The sequence below is a fragment of the Primulina eburnea genome, chromosome 6 (genome assembly GCF_022965805.1).
Source record: "Primulina eburnea isolate SZY01 chromosome 6, ASM2296580v1, whole genome shotgun sequence".
Taxonomy (NCBI): Eukaryota; Viridiplantae; Streptophyta; class Magnoliopsida; order Lamiales; family Gesneriaceae; genus Primulina; species Primulina eburnea.
In genome coordinates this window covers 26184586-26207001 of record NC_133106.1, presented here as the reverse complement: position 1 = coordinate 26207001, position 22416 = coordinate 26184586, and the positions used below count along the sequence as shown (strand labels likewise).

General features: G+C 35.5%; 2 protein-coding genes and 1 long non-coding RNA gene across 3 annotated transcripts; 2 read left to right on the top strand and 1 right to left on the bottom strand.

The window, feature by feature from the left end:
- Positions 1-890: 890 nt before the first annotated feature.
- LOC140833987 (photosystem I reaction center subunit XI, chloroplastic) lies at positions 891-2579 on the top strand. Its single transcript, XM_073198547.1, has 2 exons — positions 891-1112; positions 1907-2579. The coding sequence occupies exons 1-2, from the start codon at positions 966-968 to the stop codon at positions 2396-2398; spliced, it is 639 nt and encodes a 212-aa protein (XP_073054648.1). The 5' UTR covers positions 891-965; the 3' UTR covers positions 2399-2579.
- Positions 2580-3948: 1369 nt separating this feature from the next.
- Positions 3949-11001, bottom strand: LOC140833401 (uncharacterized). Its single transcript, XR_012118459.1, has 3 exons — positions 10709-11001; positions 4451-5399; positions 3949-4332 (listed from the first exon to the last, which is right to left on the bottom strand). It is a non-coding gene; the product is annotated as an uncharacterized lncRNA (long non-coding RNA).
- Positions 11002-13133: 2132 nt separating this feature from the next.
- On the top strand, positions 13134-22269 carry LOC140833986 (uncharacterized). The gene is made up of 3 exons (XM_073198546.1): positions 13134-14632; positions 19809-20248; positions 20558-22269. Exons 1-3 carry the CDS (start codon positions 13181-13183, stop codon positions 22026-22028), a joined length of 3363 nt encoding a protein of 1120 aa, XP_073054647.1. The 5' UTR covers positions 13134-13180; the 3' UTR covers positions 22029-22269.
- The last annotated feature ends 147 nt before the right edge of the window (positions 22270-22416 follow it).

Here is a 22416-nt window from a genome sequence, read left to right as displayed (position 1 = left end):
GTTTTGCAGTGGTGGTGAAGCATCGACGAACGAGATATTGGCCGGCTAGGGTTTTCTCGAAAGGGATCGGGAGACTTGATGATGATGAAATGAAAGAGAGGAGAATAAAATTTTAATAGATAATGTTAATGTTAAAAACTATCTGGTTCTCGTTTTTTACTTCAACACTATCAGTTTAAAAAAAAATTGGTAATATATTACTTCATAAAATATTGTTTACGAAGTAAAACACAACTTAAAATTTCAAGTGAACTCCGATTTTTTAACATGCGAAGTCTAAAACGTTATCTTACTTCAGCAGTTGTATAACCAAAGTCGATTACTATCTATTACGTTCATAATTCAAAATTGCCGATGTAAAAAGTAGTGAAATATATTATCAAAATTCTGCTAGTAATCAACTAACAACTCTAAAAAAATCATAAAACATATAAGAAAATAAAATACATATTTTTTTGCATCAATGACAAATAGCTTAATATAAATTGGTGGCGAAATTATGTTCTTGTTGAGGTGTTATAGCTGATGGTAACAATGTAATTTCAATCTTTTAAATCGCATATCATTCCAATCCAAGCGTTAGGATTCGATCGCTCAACATAATAAACACAATTATTGTATCATTGCAATTTTGATTCAAATATACCTTAAATGTATCAATTCATAATTTGTTATTCTTCATATACTTGCAGATTCATATATATATATATATATATATATATATATATATAAAAGAGTGAGAAAAAAGACTAAGAAAAAGGAAGGACAATAAGGGAATCCCACGTATAATTCGAATGACAACAAATGTGGATAAGGGATAAGATTGCAAAAGGACATTAGCCAATGAAAACGTAGCAATGTCCAAATGTTTACCACAAATTTCTATGCAAAAGATATAACACCACCACCCGACTATATAGTTTTCCCGTCACATTTATAAAATTAAAATATTTTTGAGCACAAAAATGGCCTCGACAATGGCTGTCCAGCTGAAGACCCCCTATGGCTCGAGGGGATTACTAGCTCCTCCCAAGGGTGTTCCGGGATCTGCCTTCAGAGCTTTGCCTTCTACCAAGAGATCCTTCGCCGTAAAGGCCATCCAGGCCGAAAAGGTTCGGGTTCTCGAATTCGAGTCTTTTTAGAGAGGATTTATCTATAGGATTCATATGTTACTACGAAATTTTATTTTCGATGAAAAATAACTTCAGATTTGAAATATTCCTCCAATTTACATGTCACTACAACAAAAATATTTTTCACTCGGCTTTCCGCAGCGAGCATTGTATGCAGTCTCGAAAATACCATATTTCTTGTAACGTGTACTTCGGATTGATTGGAATGAGTTCGAGGAAATTAAGTATTGTAGAATAAATTATTCATATCGTTGGTGAATATGTTCCATGCCTGCAAATGGAAACTTTGGCTGAATTTTCGTTTCTAATTATTATTCATTGATTGGTTTTTGGTTCTTAAAGTTGCGGTATTGTTATTTTGAGAGATATATTTATGTTTACATGATATTTTGTAGAATTATAGGAAAAAAATTAATAATTATGTTAAACTACATCGATAATATAACCTTCAAATTTTTTTTATATATATTCTAGAATTGATAATTGCATGATCGCAATTGAAATTTGTTCATAATTTACAAAACTTCATCCATAATTTGCTCTCGAGTTTATCATGATCCTTTACTATATATAAGAAATGCTCGTGATTACTATTATTAATGAACTAAGAGGATGATACTAATGAGTATGTATTAGTCCTCATTAAAATTTGTTATTACCAAATATTTAGGAGAAAAAATCGAATTTTCAAAAGAACACTTGTTACCCATAGGTTCATAAAAATGACTCCTATGAATTTCATATTTGATTCACTTTGATTAATCTACTTGCAGCCGACGTACCAAGTGATCCAACCCATCAACGGCGACCCATTTATCGGAAGCCTGGAGACCCCGATCACGTCGAGCCCATTGATAGCCTGGTACCTGTCCAACCTCCCTGGCTACCGGACAGCCGTGAGCCCGCTTCTCCGTGGGATCGAAGTTGGCCTGGCCCACGGATATCTCTTGGTCGGCCCATTCGCGGTCACGGGCCCGCTGCGCAACACGCCCTACCATGGTGCAGCAGGCTCGCTCGCAGCAGGTGGCCTAGTGATCATCCTCAGCATTTGCCTGACAATGTATGGGATTGCTTCATTCAAAGAAGGTGAGCCCTCAATTGCACCAACTTTGACTCTAACTGGGAGAAAGAAGGAGGCTGACAAGTTGCAGACTGCGGAGGGATGGGCTCAGTTTAGTGGTGGATTCTTCTTTGGTGGGATTTCTGGTGTCCTTTGGGCTTATTTTCTACTCTATGTTCTTGATCTTCCTTACTTTGTGAAGTGAAAAAATTATCTTGGATTGGACTATGTTGTATAATAGAGGATTCAACATCAAGATCACTTTGATTCGATGTCATATGTTGTTAGTTGTCCATCATATGTTTGTGTTATGTGATTGTGGTGAATGATTCAAGAAATGTTTTGTTTATATTTTTGGTGTCTGAATGGAAAAGTAGTTGGAAATATATGTGTAGGAGTGAGGTTTGGGAAATATAGTCATGTATTGCATTTGGTTGCGGTTTTATCAGATCCACGCACACATATAGAACTCAATCCTCGTGTGTCATGTGTAGTATGCCTTTAATGGGCCGAGGCTCGATCGGATCTTCCCGCAGATCCATGCCTAAGTCCATGCGATGGGCAGACACCTTAGGGGAACGGACTCTGGCACGACATGAGTTCATGTGTTGCATGGATAGCTAAACGGTTTTGTTCTGTTTTTGTGTTTGAGACTTGAGTGACTAATTTGGGTTAAATCAGAAATTTTCTATTATAAATTAAACCTTTTAGTTGAGGTCTAAATGGTTTATGGGAATTTGAACGTTTTCTTTTTATAGAAGTTGAAATATGTTTTAAAAAAACTATATGTTGAAAATATATTCTATTAGGATTAAAGAGATTGATTAGGGGGTGAACCAACAATCTCACTAAAATATCAAAATTAGTTTGGTTGGATTAACAATGTTGAAGTGTAACTCTTGTTGGTTTGGCTCCATTAAACCAACAATTAGGCAAATGTGTGGAAAAAGCTTACTGAATCGGTTTGAACAATAGAGAAAAAGGCTCGAGCAAGTTAAACTAGCAAAACTGAAGTAAATGCACAAAACAATTGTGATGCGAATTCGGTTGCCCAAGAAAAGCAAACGCGAACTAGACTCAGTCGCGCCCTCGATCCTATGAAAAACACGATTTCCTTAACCCCCGATCTTTAATATTTGAAAACAAGTAATGTGTATTAGTTCTTAAATCACACGGTTTAGTAACAAATAAAATAGCTAAACAATCGCACTCAAACGAACCTTTAAAGAACTCCTCTTTGACGATCTGAGTTAAAAACAATTGACAAACACCACAAAATATTAAACTTTGATAAGTTTGATTTGATAAAACATAAAAAACGTGCATAAAGCTGAAGCTTTCTTGTTGAGAGAAAAACTCACAAATTCATTCAATTACTATCAATAATTATTCAATATTGTTTATAAGGTATACATTAAATTCATCCAAAAACAATTGTGATGCGAATTCGGTTGCCCAAGAAAAGCAAATGCGAACTAGATACAGTCGTGCCCCCGATCCTATGAAAAACATGATTTCCTTAACCCCCTATCTTTAATATTTGAAAATAAGTAATGTGTATTAGTCCTTAAATCACACGGTTTAGTAACAAATAATATAGCTAAACAATCGTACTCAAACGAACTTTTAAAGAACTCCTCTTTGACGATCTGAGTGAAAAACAATCGACAAACACCACAAAATATTAAACTTTGATAAGTTTGATTTGATAAAACATAAAAAAACGTGCATAAAACTGAAGCTTTCTTGTTGAGAGAAAAACTCACAAATTCATTCAATTATTATCAATAATTATTCAATATTGTTTATAAGGTATACTTAACCAAAAACATGGTAAATTCATCCAAAAACGCCAAAATATTGTTTACATAATTAATTTGTACCACAATCCCATATTTGTGGAATTTTGTCCGAGGGGAATGCCTTGGAGCGGGTGAAAATGCCCGCAGGGGCGAGCTGGGGCTGGTGAAAATGCCCGCTGTGGCGCCCCTATATCGGCCTGGATGCTCTTCCCTTGGTCGTTTAACACGTGAATAACATTTATGATGACCCTAAACTTGATTGGTACGCTATTGGTAGCCTGCCATGAATCCTTGAGGAGCTTTCTTGAACTTCTTTCCAATAGTTAGCTCGTAACCCCTGGTTAGATTCATATCATACTCTCCTTCTTCAAAAATATTTTTTCTCAAATCTTTGCTACTTACACAAAAACGAAGCAAGTTAGTAATAAAAAAAATTATATTATCAACATGTTTACCTTTCAAATCCAGCTTCTAGGCCCTATCATCTGCTCGCTCCTTCCGCCCTAGAAATCTCAACTCAACAGCTACCCTTGCTATGTACTCATCTATTACTCTAGATGATAAATAATAGATGACATCAAATGATAACAATAAAATAAAGTTAAGTATTACAAAAATCATATTACTCCCATTCTTATATTTAGTTAACATCACAACAAATTTCATACAAATGTACGACCATTTCTTACTAGGAATAAGATATAACGCATGCACGACATGAGAATATAAACGAAAAGTTATTCTCCTATATGCAATATATGTATCACAATCCCACTCAACATGTCGATTCATAAGAAACCAACACATGTAATCTTGCATTTTGTTAATGATAAAACCACAACAATACGCCTCACTAGTACGTAACTCATGCAATAAATATAGAATGAAAATTTTATACATTTTAAACAAATATCCATCATGAGCATTGAAAACCTAATTTTCAACCATGCAATTTTCACAACTATCACCAAATAAATATAAATTATGCCAATAGAACATGGTATATGTATTATCCATGCAATTTCTTAACGCATCACAAGAATCTAAGTCTGATGCATACAAACAGTTGTAGTCACTACATCCCACCAATTTAGCAACTCGTGAGAAATAAAAAAATACAATATGTACATGCAATTTCTCACTACCCGCGAATCCATAAGAATTAGAGACAAAAGTCAAGCTTAAAACTAGGCTGTTAACTACCACATTTGCAACATGTTCTCCAAACTTTTGAAAACAAAACCTAATAGGATTATGGTAAAGAAGCAAATCATACCTCGTAGTTATTTCGTTGACAACTAACCTTATCTCATCTCGATCGCTTCTGAATTCATATGGATAAACCTATGGCATTGTCCCACCATCAACACTTTCTTTCCTCCTCATCATGACGTCTTTAGAATCCTGCAAAGAATAACTAACCACGCTCAGATTGAACTGGTTATATCATCACAATGAGAATAAATCTCTTTGTATGGAAGTATATGAAGGGGTTTATGCAAAAACAAGTATCTCTAAAGCTCACTTTTTTGGGTCATCAAATTATTTTTCTTTTCTCTTTGTTTGGCCTATTTTTCTTTTTCATCTTTTCTCTTCTTTTTTTCTTTTCTATGGCCATCTCACTCTTTTTATCGTTGTTTCTTTCTGCTAATTCACATTTATTTTCACTCACTTCATGAACTGCCAACTGAACCTCAAGAACTTCTTCTTTTGGATTTGATTGAACAAGAGACATAAATTTTTTCTCAATACACGTATGAACTAAGGTTTTAGTTTGTCTACTCTTTTCCTCCATAGTAGACAAATTAGAAACGTCTTCTCCACTTAATGACTCAGTCTCCACTGCATACCGTTCAACGAAATTAGAATAATCAACTAGTGGAATATCATCACCATCAATGTTCTCCACCTCAACTTCACATTCAGATTCAACACAACCTCAACCTCCATTCGAGATTCAAGCTCAACTTCAAATTTCTGATTCAACCTCTAATTCAATTTTAGAATCAAGCTCAATTTCAACATTGGATCTAATATCAACGACTTCGGTTCAAGCTCGACTTGAGAACCCATCATTGTCACTGCTTCACTTGTACATTGACTAATGTCATGTCTCATCTCTAGACACCAACAACAAATAATATCACAATTATTAATACAGAAAATTTCAGATGTAGCTTGATATTAAACTTGATAGTCTCATGATTTGACTCCTCCAAACGACTCCTTAGGCAAATCATGTTCACTTCTTCGATCAACTCTAATATCATAATGATTAGGAACAAACTATTTCCTCGTCAACCTTTTTCATCTCATCCCACATGACTATAGGGTGTTGTCCACATCGTCTCCTAAGAAATACCAATTTATCCTACCCAGTACCAGCATAGTTGGTAAACGTGCTACAAGATCGTTTTACCTTCTCAGCATCCGAATAAATCTGGGTTTTAAAAACACGTTCCACGTTCTCCTCCCACTCAAGATACGCCTTTGGATCGATTTCCCCATGGAATATGGAACTCTAATCTTAATATCACCCACTATATTCCCTTCTCGGCTTATATATCCACTATTCTCATCGCATCGTCGACCATCACCACGAGTCAAGTATGACGATCTATTCCTTTCAACTCTACTACCTCGCCTATCATACATCTCATCTTCTTCGCACTACCTATAGTTTTCACATAACAGCCTAAACTCCTTCTCCTACATTCTATTCAACTCTCCAAACATTGTTTGAATCCCTCTATAATCAGACATGGTATCTTCAAGATAGGTAAGTAAAAAGATAACAAGAATATATTTTCGTCACCCAAATCTCACAAGTCACTCCAACAAAAATCACTCAAACTATTTTTTTTGTTTCTCCCCACTAAAAATACCTCACACGTCACTACAAGAAATAAACGCTCTCACTCAAGCGTTTCTCTCAATTTTGAGAGTTCTCTCGTAGGATACACTTCAGGCTTTCTAGCTTGTGTGCATCAAACTGAGAAGTTCGAACTTCACGTCACTTGCAAATCGACTTAATCGAACCGATTAAAACAAAAAATATGATTATTTTTTTGTGGACAAACACTTGAATAAGACTCACAAAGAAATAAGAAAAAACTCTCAATGCAAAAATAGCAAAAATTTTCTAATTTTTTTACTTTTTTTTAGAATTCGACCTCCTTTTCTTTTGTTTGATCGAAAACCTTCTCTTTTTTTTTATTTGACTAATTGCACAAAAAAGACTGAAGAAATTTGTGCAAAAAAAAAGAAGATAAAAGAACGACTCAAGGATGTTCGAGAATCACAAAATTCACGAACACAAGAATCCAGGACTTCAAAAAAAATCTCGTGACATAAGGAAACAAAATAAGAAAACTTGATAGATAAACAAATAGTTTGATGATTAGCCAAAGAGAGCTAAAGCTCTGATACCAAATGATGCGGATCCGGTTGTGTACGGATTCTGATATTGCCACGGCCAAATTTTCATTTATGTCCATTTGTTGAAACTGAGCTATTATCATATCAATCTGATCAAATTGTACTAATATGATGGTCTGATCTGGTCTGCTATGAGCTTGAGCTGTTGGCTTGATCTGAGATGTTCCAAGTGAACTGTTGTCAAGCTAGTACAAGTTGAGTTGTTGGCTTTGCCTTTGTTATAGCTCTTGATCCGTCGATTTTTGGGCAAAGTAATGAACACGAAATTTTTAGCTCTTTCTCTTATCTTCGCATATAATCGAGAATCACTCAATTCTAAGTTCGTATGAGAATGATTTTCTTGACAGATCAGGTTAGCAATTTGGAACTTGTTCTCCATTCTGTGCACAACCAGCAATTTCATCGTGGCTTATCATCATATTCTATTCTGATTCAGACTTTTACTTATTCAGATGATTGGTAGATCATTATATTATCTTTATAATGCATATTAAATCGTTCCATCCGAATAAAAGAGATGACAGATAAGGCAGAAATAAGATAATAGCTCTATTCAAGCTGATTGTTGTTTCTGTTTCCATCAGCTCAAATTTGCGACTAATATTTCACTTAAATAAATTTCTATCCAACTGAGCTGTTGTGAAATATGACTAGTCTAAAATTGAGTTTTACATTTAGTCATTTTGATGGCTTGTCATTTATATCATCAAGCTGTGAGATATCATCAAAACACTGCAGCTCACCATATTTTCATCTTGATTGATTTGAAGGTGCAGCTTCCAACTTGAGCTAGCAAATTCACACTTGAGTAAATATATTAGAAAGATAATAACAAGTTTTTTAAACATCAAAATCAAGATTTCTTGTGTTTCTCAACCCAACAGACTTGTATGGTTATAAATACTTTATTACATTTATTCACAAAACTCACGACATGTATTTATCTATTTGCTTCATAATAAGTATGAAGTGTTGATGTTTGATAATAACATATAATGTTGAAGTAGAAAGGTAATGTCATGAGATAAGATATGTGTAGAAAGTACTATGGTAGATACACAAATTAAAGGATGGACGTGGTGCTGAGCTTGATTAGTACCTCCAAACTTCTTGTGAACTGAATCTCTCAAGACCACTTAAATATATGTGAAATCGGATTTCAATTAAGGTTATCCAAAAGATGTCATTTTAATTATGAAAAGATTGAAAACCGAATTTGGGACATATACATGTTTGAGTATGTGTTTATGTAAGAGTTGATACTCCACAAGAAAACAAATTACGTTTGGAGACCATTAATAGGTATTTCATTCGATATATCAAAAGTTTTAAATAAATATATATTTTACTGTCCACCACAAATCATAAGGTTTTTGGAATCAAAAGATACAAAATTTCTTGAGAATGACTTGATTAGTTGAAACATTCAATTCAAATTCACAATATCCATCAATTTAAAAAGGGTGTTGTGGGACCAGTCATATAGATTCCACAAATTGGTGATCATATCATGTGGATTCTCATGCTCATCGAGATATCGAGCATTAAATTGAACAACACAATCTAGCATCATTGAAAAGTATTGGTGCAACATTAAGAAAGATCTAACGGAATTAAGAGATTAACAATTTTAAGTGATTATATTGTGTATCTTGAATCTGGTTATTTATTTTTGAGCTGAAATCGATTTTGAGATGTTTTCACAAGCCATGAGCATAAGAAATATGATTTGTCGTATAATGTTATGAATGATAAGTAACTCAATAGAAAATAATGGAGTCTAAAAATTTGGTTCAATTGCCATTTATTGTAGATGAATCTTCAACACACTAGAATCGATGCCAAGAAATTCACTCAAGAGAAGAGAAATAACTATATATAAATATATTCTCATGTATTTAATTTTTTCTCATGTGACCATGATATTAGTAGCCAATTTGATTTTGATTTGCATTAGATGGATGTAAAAACAAAATTCCTCAATGGTGATATAAAGTAAAAATGTTATATGAAAGAACATCAATGTTTCTTATCTAGTGATGTGAGCATTTAGTGTGCAACAATAAGAAAGCTACATATATTGAAACAAACAAGCTCACATTAGTTGTATTTAAAATTTCACGATATTATATCTTCATTGAATATTTTCGAAAACATTATGGATTATAATGTAAACCAGAAGGTTAGTGAGAGCCGAATTATTAGAGAAATTATCAGAGAAATCTAATTATTGACTACTAGAAAACTGAAAAATATTTGAGTTACCTTATGGTACTAAATATTACATTCTTATCTACAGACGTGTTGATAGTTTAGAAGTAATTCATTAGCTTTATTGTGGAATCTGAATTCATTTATTATTTTGAAGCAATATTGCATGGTGTATTTTAAGGAGTTTCATCTGAGCTTAGAATTGTGAATTTCATGTCTAAGTCGTTAAGATTAAATTACGACAATTCAATTATAGGTTGTGATGAAAATGATAGTCAAATTAAGTATAGACATAAAATGCTTTAGTCACTGAAGAACATGTTAAAAAAAATAAAGTGGTGATGGAGCGCTTTATCACTTAGGGTTCGCTTGGTGTATAGGATGTGATAATTGAATTACTGATAATTTGATGGATAAATGTTTGATAGGATAGATATTTAATTTGAGAGATATATAATATCATGTGTGGTGTGAATTCTAGAAGATTGATAAAATGATGACAAAATTTGTGATTGACCAAAATACCCTTCAATATTTTATTTCAAAGTCTTTCCCATCTCTGTTTACTTATCCCCAAACCAACCTACTGTTTCGGAAATAATGAATCGCGACTTCGAAACCCTCCCCAATTTCGTCGTCCGTCAAGATCGTCGTACGAGGTGAGATCAGTCTTACTAAGAACCGAAAATCCAACCTGAAGCACAAACATGGTTTTCTGATAATTTTTGTTTCTCAGGTGAGCTCAGAAATGGTTTTTACAATAGCCAAACCGAACATGAGATCTAATGACTACGACAGTGTCAAATGACCATAAATTCGAAGGATTATAGCCTACAAAGAAAAATAAATAAATGCTACATTAAAAGAACAAAAAAAAAAACAAATGACAACAAAGCAATAATCTGTTTGTAATACAGATTTATACCAAAAACAGGAAAAACAAAAACACAAATTTAGCATCACTGATTATTTATCCTCTAACGTATCTATTGTCAAAGATTTACGAGGCAGATGCAACATAATTAATGAAAAATACATTGAAACTGTAATTTATGAAATTATACCTTCGAAGAAGCTTCTGATATTTTCGGATCTGTCTTCAAAATCAGGAACGACGCTTCTCCACTTTCAATTTCGGAAGTGCTCTGCGGTGGTCAACTCTTGTGAACAAATAATGACAACGGAGTGGACCAAACCCACTTGCAATTTTTTAATAGACATTGAGGGCTATTCTCGTCATTTAACATTATGAAGGTTGCCTGATAAATGTTATCCACCTTATATGCGTGGATGTAGTGTCCAAGAGAAACAGTACAATTTGTCAAGCAAGTAGTCAGTCCCAACTTTGAAAACGCAACCAAACCAAATACTACTAAATAATCCACCCATAATCCCACCTACCAAACTAGGCCTTAATTGATTGTTGACCTAAAGACATGCAAATTAATATGTTCAAGTATCATGTGATAATTAATGATTGACTTGGTTCTTAAAAGATTTTATGGCATATACATTTGGTTTATATTTATGAAATCATTCAATTATGATATTTTATCATATTCAGCTATGTACATGTTCAGTTATTTTGAGTAAAATATCAATTAAGTTGGACCTAGAATAGAGCATTTGCTTTATTTATTAAGTTATATTAAGGAATGTGATGTATGTAATACAAAGAAGATAATACTCAATATAAGAGAGCATATCGTGATGATTAATGTATTTGTTTATTAACTTTGAAATATTCTTGATTATTCACTTATTTGAAATACCTAGATGAAGTGAGAGAATGTTAGATTATTTAATTAAAGTCTATAAAATAATTTAATTTTGATCAACATATTTCATTAAGATAAATATAAGAGACATATCATATTTAAAAGAAAATAAATTAAGAATAATATTTGGATTAAGATGATAAATATCTTGTAATTTGATTTGTGATATCTTTTATAGATATAATCAAGATGAGTACATTCAATTCAAACTTACTCGATGATTGTACAAATTGTCTATAAAGAGTGGCGTTTAGAGTCCTCAAACACACACCTAAACGTTATACAACATCATCCATGCTGAGGTTTGGAGCACTCAGAGGACTCTCAAATGTTTAGAAGATATTTTTAAAAGTGTTCAAGACATGATTCAAACTCAATAAATGGAAAAAAAAATTCAATCCATATTCCGCATTCAATTAAGTTATGCACATGTTTTTAAATTCGTAAGGTTATGACTTGATGGAAACCAAACCAACGCGCCATGATTAGGAATGTTATTTGTTCACTTCAAACCAAACCGAATTGAATGCAAGTCCGACCCAATGAGCATCCCTGAACCTAAACATGATCAGAAATGATATAACATTAATTGTTCAGTAAGTATTAAAAAGATTGTTGGAACTATTTTCAGAAAAGTTGCAAAATTCAAGTAATAGTAGATATATTACGAGACGATCTCACGAATCATTATCTGAGACAGATCAACCCTACCGATATTCACAATAAAAAGTAATAGTCTTAACATTAAGGCATTGTTTGGTACATGAGATAAGGGTGAGATTGATAAATAATCCTCCTTATCCCATGTTTGGTACCTTTTTAAAAAGCCCATGATATTGATAAATAAAATTTGAGAAGGATAAAACATCTTTTGTAAGAGACGTGATATATATATATACACATATATATATACACACACATGTATATATGCGTGTGTATATATAAATATAAATACATATATACATGTGTGTTTATGTGTATATATAAATATAAATACATATATACATGTGTGTTTATGTGTATATATAAATATAAATACATATATACATGTGTGTTTATATATATATATATATATATATATATATATATATATATATATATATATATATATATATATACATGCATGCATATATATACATGTGTTATATATACAATATACACGTGTATATATACACACACATGTATATATATGCGTGTAAATATATAAATATATATATACACACACAAATATATAGAGTGAGTCTCATGTGAGACCGTCTCACGGATCATAATCTGTGAGACGGGTCAAAAATATCCATATTCACAATAAAAAATAGTACTCTTAACATAAAAAGTAATACTCTTTTATGGGTGACACAAATAAGAGATCCGTCTCACAAATAATACCCGTGAGACCGTCTCACATAAGTTTTTGCCAATATATAAGTTTTTGTGATAGGATTAATTTTGTAATTACAATTCAATATATAAATTAAATCAGTTAAAATCATACCAAACATTCAACATATTATATTATCATTATATTTATCCTTGATTTATCTTTATACTATATATCCCCTACTTATCATATCCTATGTACCAAACTGTACCTAAAAGTAATATTTTTTCATAGATGAACGAAATAAAATATCCGTCTTATAAAATACGACATATGATCGCACACAGATTTTTGTCGTCAAGTAAAATTTACATTTTATCTAAAAAATAAATAAAGTTTTCGTTCACATAAATGGGAAAAGAGTGAACGAGGGCTGAGGTATGTCGGAGCCGTCCCTGAAACCCCTGTCCCCCGTCGAATGGGAGTCGCTGATTGACGATTACAACCATGGCGGCGCAGCCCGTATGCACCGGTGGACCTCCCTCAATTACTCTTCCACACCTCTCCTCCACCTCGGCCTCTCTTCCCTCCTCCGCAAAGATTTCTCTCTCCAGCTCAAACTCAACCTCCTCACCTTCATCGAGCAGAATTCCGCCTCCCTCTTCTCTCCCCGTTCTTTCTCTCGTCTCCTCGATTCCCTTCGCTCTGTTGTTCAACCTTCTCCTCTCAAAGATCAATTTCTCATCTCCTCCACCGCCATCTTCATCTCACACACCTCAGACCATGATGGCGATGGTTTAAAAGCCATCATCTCTCCTGTTACTGATCTCGTCGAGCTGTTGTTGACTATTATCAATCGACCCAATCATGGAGTCGATAGTCACACCCGGGGCATCGCCTGTGAGTGTTTGCGGCAGCTGGAATTGGCATTCCCTTGTTTGCTTTCCGAAGTGCTTCCCAACTTGTGGGCCTTATGCCAGAGTGAACGAACCCATGTATCTCAGTGTTATGTCCTGCTATTGTCCACAACTTTACTCAATGTTGTAAAGCTGAAACCCGGTGCTAACCTTCTCGCCTCCATTAATAATGCTTCAATCCCTCTGATCCCATTTAACGTTCCGCAGTTTTTGATTGACGGGAGTGGTTGTGATTTCGTGTGGAAGGAGAATGAGACATCTTATAGGGAGTTGAGGAGAGTTATGGCATTTTTGCTCGAGTGGCCACTCAATTTGACACCCTTTGGGTTGATGGAGTTTATGGTTGCTATACTTCCTGTAGCTGAAGAACTAGAACTTCAGGCTTCTTTATTAAGGGTGCAGTTCTCAGGGCTTCTCAGCACGTATGAACCATTGCTTTGCCATGCTTTTTTGGGAATGTATTTGAAGTTTTTGGACTCTTTTCAAGGGCAAGAAGCAGAGGTTGCTCATCGCCTTTTGTGGTTGTCAAAAGACTCCCAGCATCATCTGGTTTTCAGATTGTTGGGGCTTCACTGGTTGCTAGGCTTCTTTGGTTTGATTGCTACTAAGGATTTGGGGAGAAAGAAAAGCACTATCGTCATGAGCCAAAGCTTTTATCCCACGATTTTTGATTCGCTGGCTATGAAAGCTTTGAAGCTCGACTTGATTGCATATTGTTCTGTTTTGCTCTGTAGTCCTGGAGATGAAGATGGTTCAGATGGTGTGGAGGCGGGCAAAGAGAGTTACGAGGTGAAGCTATTCAAAGATGGCCTTGTTTCTACATCAGCTTTCAAATGGTTGCCTCCATGGAGCACCGAAAATGCAGTGGCATTCCGGACACTCCACAAGCTTTTTGTTGGTGCATCTCCGCATTCTGATGGTTGTTCAACTTGCGTCGGTACTCTTGCTCAATCTAACACCTTTGTCATGGCTCAGGTATGCCTGAGGATGGAATATATGATTTTATGTTATTTTCCTTTCTTTTCTCATTTATGTACTTTATTGAACTTGTTTAGTTAATTTCTAAACGTTGTCAAAGTTTCTAGTTTTTTGGATTAGTAAAAAAGTTTGTAGCCAATGTCATGGCTCTACTAGCATGTCTGCTCATTAAACATAATAAGTTAGCTGATTATGGAAGGTTTTTATTTGCAAAGGTTTGGACCATAGAATATTATTCTATTATATGGGGCCTTTGGGTCCTTTTAGAAATTATTGTGCAATTTGATTTAACTCAATCAATTTAACGGTGTAAGTTGGACCATCTTCTTTACACGGGTCCGAAAATGTGCTAGTTGTCTTGATTACTGAATACAATACTAGTGTCACAAACATCATCATAAATTTACAGCCATCACAAATATAATATAAATCCATGCAAATCATGCATGTCTAGTAATGTTATAAAATCCTCAGGACACTCCCATATAATATCAAAATAGTCCAGGTTAACTACAATGCGTTAAAAAAAAATATGAAATCTACATGAATGCAACTATGTTATCCTCCAGAGACGGCCCCTTACCTTTGCTTAACGACAATGCATTTAAAATACATGAGATCCACATGAATGTGACCATGTTCTCCTCCAGAGGCTCCCTCACTTACGCCCATGCTCTTTGTCACGTCCACACACACAAAAAATAATAGTTCCGAAGGGGTAGGTACAACCTCAATATGAAACAATCAAAATAAAAAGATGAATAAATGTATAAGATGAAATAAAATGTAATGTGGTGCATGCTATGTAGTCAAAACAATGGATCGAGTCTGAGGAGTAACAGAAGCTAATAAAGATTATAGTACCTTCTATATTATGTACCAACAAAATACAAGGGTTGGTGTCATGTGCAGTGCCCATCCTTTGCCAAACCACTACTGTATACTAGAGCCTTGCTGAACTATGATTGTGGTCCCACTACGCCTTATAGACCAACATCTATGTCTCCTCCGTACAATCTCAAAATCTGCCTCAATCCGAAGGAATACACATCTGAACAAGGCTCAAGGCTCAAACATGTACAATTTGACTGGGTGACGATGCGATGATAAAATTGTGGTAACAAAACATATTTTAGTTTAAGCATGGATAACATGACGTAAGCACGGATAACAACATGAAAAACAATTTCATAGGCTCGTCAAGCATATAAATCTAATACAAAATAGGTGACATGTATTAAATGGCTGTAACATTCGGCATACCTTATCGAGGCATGCACAGGGTTAGGAGAATTAGCTACATCGAGCGAAATCAATTTTGAACGACCAAATGAACATGATAACCATTAACCAACCTTGCCACAATATCAAGTACTATTAAAGACTTGGGATATTGTTAGACTCACCAAATCCAATTTTAACCATTTCTTGGTAAATTTAAGGCTTGGGAAGTCATAATCAACCTAGCTTCAAAATAAAGTTCGAAGGATGATAGAAAAATCTGTCAACGTGGAGGATCTTGAAGTTATAGTCTAATTAATGATTGGAAGCATTTTCGGAGCTTTAAATTTTAGATTGAAGGTTTAAGAATTATTGCTTCTTCCTTTCAATACGTTTTTGTGGTTGAAATGCAAACATAAAGACTGATATAGTCATTAAATTACCCAAAAATTTACTTTTCAAAAGTTATAAAAATTTATTTGATAGCACCACTATCCCTTGAGTTTTTGTCTATGCCATGCGAACCCATTTGCATAAAGCACGGGGTTGTGCAGTCTAAAAGCCAAAGTTTCACGGATTTGTGGAACTCTCTTTGTTTGGGTACTTGGCAAGCCCATCATCCACACTGCACAGCCCAAGGTTCCGTGCACGGTCCTTGGCTATCAACTGGGCTAATAAATGAAATATGGCACGAGACATGTCTACTGCCATGAGCAGATCCATGTTTGGTGAAGATGCTAGAAGACGCACTGAACGTGGCTCACAGGCATATGCCCTGTGCATATTGAGGGTTGTAGAGCACATAGACTTGGTAATAGATCCTTGTCTGGGTCCATGGGCCTTCTGGAAGCAAATTTTGAACATTGTATTTTACTTTTTAATAAACGACTTAAAAAATTTCAATGGGGTGTTTTGAGATGTAGTACGTTGTGTAGTTGATTTCAAAGAGAGATTAAACTACTGTGTAAGTATTTTTTGCATGGATTTTGTGGAGCAGTTCAAGCATTGAATAGTGTAATCCATTTTTCATTTAGAACCATTGCTTCATAAGAGCATTTGTCAGAATCTTTGTCCCAGGGCACTGACCATGACAAAATATATATTAGAGGCTGTATAATACCAGGTATATGTGCAATACAGCTCACAAGGTGGTGATAGCATAAGCAAGGATATTCCAAAAGGGATTTAGTTGCACTTAATTAGGATTCTTGCATGTTAGGATGTTGTTTGATTTATCTATATACAAATTTATGCCTGTCAACCTATGTTCTCATTATTTTTACGAATATAAAATAAAACCCAACTGATAATAACAAAGTTGCACCATACTTAAAAATTTGGAAATTTTGGAGTTTGCCTTGAAAAATGTGTGATCAATTAATTGTGGGGTTATCATTGGTATCCATAAAAGTGTGTGTGATCATCGACAAACAATAAGACCAGCGTGCACCTCTAATGTTTGTCACATTGGAGGGATCCCAAATATCACTGTGAATGAGTGAAAACAGTTTTGATGGTTTGTAACTTTGTGGTGTGAAGGTGGACCGTGTATGTTTGGACAATTGACAAATATCACATTGGAAAGAATTAGAATTCTTATTATTGAACAAGGATGGAAATAATTTGTCTGTCCTAGACGATAGTGCCATAACATGATCTCACTATCTTTATTTAAATTGAAAGTCGAAATAGTACATGAAGGAATAGGTGGTGGCGGATTGATGGCAGTGGTGTTCAAGCTTCTCTTGGAAACATTCATCTTTAGGAGATACAATCCACCACAAAGGTCAGCACTGCCAATCATCTTCCCCGATGCCAAATCCTAAAAAACACAAGAATCAGCAAGGAATTTAGTTGTGCATTTGAGATCGTTGTTGAGCTTACTCACGGATAAGAGATTGCATTTTAGATCAGGTAAAAATAACACGTTTCAAGAAAATATCCAGAGTTAGCTGAACTGAACCGTAACCAGTCACTTGGGAGCATGAGATGTTTGCAATGCGTACTGAATGAGAATCCTTACAAGAACTAAAATGTGTAAAGGATTTCAAATTTCCCACCATATGGTCCGAGGCTCCAGAATCAACAATCCAACAATTTGATAACTCGTGTTGTGTAAGTAAAGCAATTGAATATATACCTCGATGTACCACATTACCAATGCTAACAAGTGATGAGGTTTGTGTTGAATTAGTTTGGTTGAGCATTTGTTGGAGAATGTCGAGTTACTCTGTTGTGAAAGGTTGGGGTTCATGGGGTGAATTCTCTGTTACAGCTGCATTTGCTCGTCTTTCTCTAACCGGTTTCTAGTCAGCGGGTTTCCCATGGATTTTCCAACAAGTATCCACTATGTGGTTGGGTTTTCGGCAATTTTCACACCATGGACGTCCCTGTTGAATTTCCCGTTGTTGTTAAAGAGCTGTGGAGACTGTGCAGCACCCGAGTGATCATTATGCGGAAATGAAGGCCTATGCGCAGTAAGAGCTGAAGCATCTGTGGTAGAAATAGGTTGTTGAGAACCTGACTTTTCTACGACTTTCTTCATGGCGCACTTCCGAGAACACTGCACGGAGAGAAGGTAGTGGTTTGGTCCCCAATATACGACCACACACATCATCAAATTTGCTATGAAGGCCCAGTAAGAATTTGAAGATTTGTTCAACTATTGCCCGATAACATTTTTCATCGTCTAGGCATTTCCGCTCGTAGACTTCAAAGAGGTCGAGTTGTTGCCAATGTCGAGTAAGGACAGTGAAATAAGTCGTGGCAGAGGAGTCTCCCTGTTGGAGGTCATGAATGGTGCTTTCAATGCCGAATAGTTCAAATGTGTTGTCTTCGGAAGAATAGGTGTGGTGAGCCGCATCCCATATCTCTCTCGCAGTTCGGCATAAGAGAAGTTTGCACCGATTTCTGTCGTCATCGAGTTGATTTGCCACTACAGAATCATATTATTCTATGAATTCTGCACCTTGAATTTCGGATCTGCCGCAGGGCATATCGTTCCGCTAGAGATGAACTCTTTCCCTTTTCCTCGAATGAACATAAGGACGGATTGCGACCATTGCATGAGGTTTTCTCCGTGTAATCTGTGGTTCGTTATGGGAAGGGAAGAGGTTTCGGCCACTGTTGATGTGATCGGTGTGGCCTCGGAAGTGGAAGAAACGGATGGGGAAGCCATGTAGTATTTTGCTCTTCTCGGCGGCTTTGATACCATGTAGTTTGAGAGAATTACAATGAAAGAAAATGCTTCAGTTGTATTATGAAAGAAAATGCTTCACTTGTATTATTGCTCCAAAAAATAATGGTTAGATACAAAGAATTTATAGACTCCTAAGTTAACTAAATTCCTAAATCTAAGGGATAACTAGATACCGATAATTCTAATCCTAAAAATTCAAATATAAAAGATAATGCAAACAAGATCCTATCAATCTTAATAAGTTGATGATAATCCAATGTTCTACTTACTTTAATATTGTGGTTTGCTGAATGTTTTTACGCCTTTTTATGTATTATTTTTGGATGATATAACAAAGAAATAAACTCAAGAGGCAAAACCAGGCGATTGATGCATATTCACCTGGATAGGGACATTGACCACATCGTGGTGTGTTAATAGCATTGTAATTGGGCCTTCAATATTTTTATCTTTTTTGTAGAAGAGGTATGTGCTCTGAATGATGGAGAGGAAATCAGATTCTCATTTAATTATTGATTAGCATACAGTACATATATATAATTAAAAGAAATAACAATTTATCCCTGTCTAATCACTATCTAATCCTTATTGAAATTATCTCAACATGTAGTCCTCAGTTAAGAATACAAATCTTATTTATCTTAATTCAAGATCTTCAACACTTTTTATTGCTAGAAAGTACGAGCAAAGTTTTCCATGTGCGGCTTGTTTACATAACCTGCACTTACAATCTTTTCTTTTATTATTGTGCAGAAGATGCTAGTGGACTCAACTTCAGAATTTCAGGGATTGGTTCCGGTCACTGTTGCATGCATTGATCGCTTATTGGGATGCCACAAACACCATTGGTTGGGAGAGCATCTTCTTAAAACACTTGATAAACATCTGCTTCAAAAACTCAAAATTGACTACAGCTTGGGATCTTACTTCCCTATATTCGAAAGAATATCTGAAAATGATAAAGTTTCACCGAGTGGGTTACTAGAGCTCCTCAAGAAGTTCATACTTTTCCTTGTAGGGAAACATGGTCCTAATACAGGGTTGAAATCTTGGTATCATGGCAGTAAAGTTTTTGGCATTTGTCGAACAATGCTGGTTCACCACCGCAGCTCTAACTTATTTACTGGATTATCTCGTCTTCTTGCATTTACATGTCTTTATTTTCCTGATTTGGAGGTTCGTGACAATGCAAGGTATCATCCGGATTTCCTACCCCCCGACTCTATTTTATCCAATACATAACCTTCTTAGCTTACAAATGATCTTCAAAGTATCAGTAACATTTGTCAAAATTCTGCTATTGAAATAATTTTATGCAGTTTTAACAACTCTGTTACTGCAGCTTTCCCTTAGTTATTTTTACATTCAGTTTAATATGATTAACTTGGGTTAAACCTTCACTTAATGGAGATATGTTAAAAGCAGTTGAAGACCCTGTTTCTGTAGTTTACCATAGTAATACACGCTATGAATTTTTCTCTTATTTAAGGTGGTGATTTCAGATTCTACTTGCGAATACTTGTTTGTATACCGGGAAAGAAGCTCAGACAAATACTGAACACGGAGGAAAGTTTGCCTGGCGTAGCTCCATCCACTCGTCCTAGCTCATTCTTTAATAAACAGTCTCCTCAAACTGTACAGGACTTTAAAGAATCCAGCAATATTGCTTCCTATATTCAGGTGGAACGGGTGACACCTTCGTTGGTAAAGCAGTCTTGGTCCCTGTCTTTACCAAATATGGATCTCAATCCTGACAAACCTGGTTTCTTGGAAGCCATCTGGGATAATGAACCAGCAAGCGAGGAAAAGGAACTTCTTGCAGTAGGTGCAAGAATGGAAATTATCCCAGATAGTGAACGTCTCCAACAGCAAAAAGAGCCTCTACGAGTGACGGACTCTAAAGTTTCAGAGATTGTTGGAGTATTGAGAAGGCATTTTTCATGCATTCCAGACTATAGACATATGCCTGGGCTCAAGATTAAGATTTCCTGTAGTTTGAAATTTGATGCTGACTCATTCTGTAGTGTATGGGGAACTCCTCCTACTGACAGTTTTTCAGATGAAGTGGATAAACTACCTGCCATTTATGCTACTGTCCTGAAGTTCACTTCTTCTTCTCCATATGGATCAATTTCATCATTTCATAATGCATTTCTTCTTGGCTCAACAACTAAAATTGATTCCTCTTTGACCCAAGCCGATGCATTAGCTATTGTCCCAGTGGATAACGGTCATAGAGAAACATTCGAAGCTCCTGTATGTTTAGAATTAGAGCCGCGGGAACCAGTGCCAGGTCTGGTTGATGTCTTTATTGAAACTAATACAGACAATGGTCAGATTATCCGGGGGCAGCTTAGCAGTATACCAGTGGGAATCGAAGACATGTTTCTCAGGGCTATTCTTCCAGATGATATGAAAGGAGATGATGATATACCTACTTATTATTTGAACCTATTTACTGCATTGTGGGAAGCATGTGAGACAACATCGAGCACTGGTAGGGAGACATTTATCCTGAAAGGAGGCAAAGGGGTTACTGCAGTCAAGGGAACACAATCGGTAAAATTTCTTGAAGTCCCTATGACATCTCTAGTTTTAGCTGTTGAACGGTACCTCGCACCTTTTGTGGTTTGTGTTACTGGTGAACGACTTGTTGATATGGTGAGAGCTGGAGGGGTGATAAAAGATGCGGTGTGGAAAGATTTCAGATCGGATCCTCTATTTGAGGTATCTAGTTCAAATGTTGGCCCTCTTTATCTGAAGTATGTGGGTGATGAAGATGGGAGTGCGGATCAAATCCCTGGTAGGAAAAATATCGGTGTCTTAGACATTTTGATATTTCTTCCGCCAAGATTCCACCTCCTTTTCCAAATGGAAGTACACGATGTTTCGACTCTTGTTCGAATTAGAACTGATCACTGGCCATGTCTAGCTTACGTCGATGACTATTTGGAAGCTCTCTTTTTAGATTGAAGCATGTTTCATACCTCGGAAATGGTTTCTGGTTTTGGTGATATGCTGCCTTCGAATTTCATTTTAATTTTTTTCCTGTTTATTAGCCTTGTATAATAGACAGATATTCCTGTGCTTGCATTTGGATTTTAATTGGCCACAAATGTAAGTTCGACGTATGAGATAGGATTTTCATAACAAAATCATTCCGATAATTTTTGATTGTATCATATTTTTGTTAATGAGAAATGATGTTTGCTTATGATAATGAAACTGTTGTTTTGAGGACAAGAAGTCATCTTAATGCAATTTCTCACTCTTCTTTCTCAGCACACTAATAATGGAATACCACCACCACCACCACCACCACCACCACCACCACCACCACCCCCCCCCCCCCCCCCCCCCC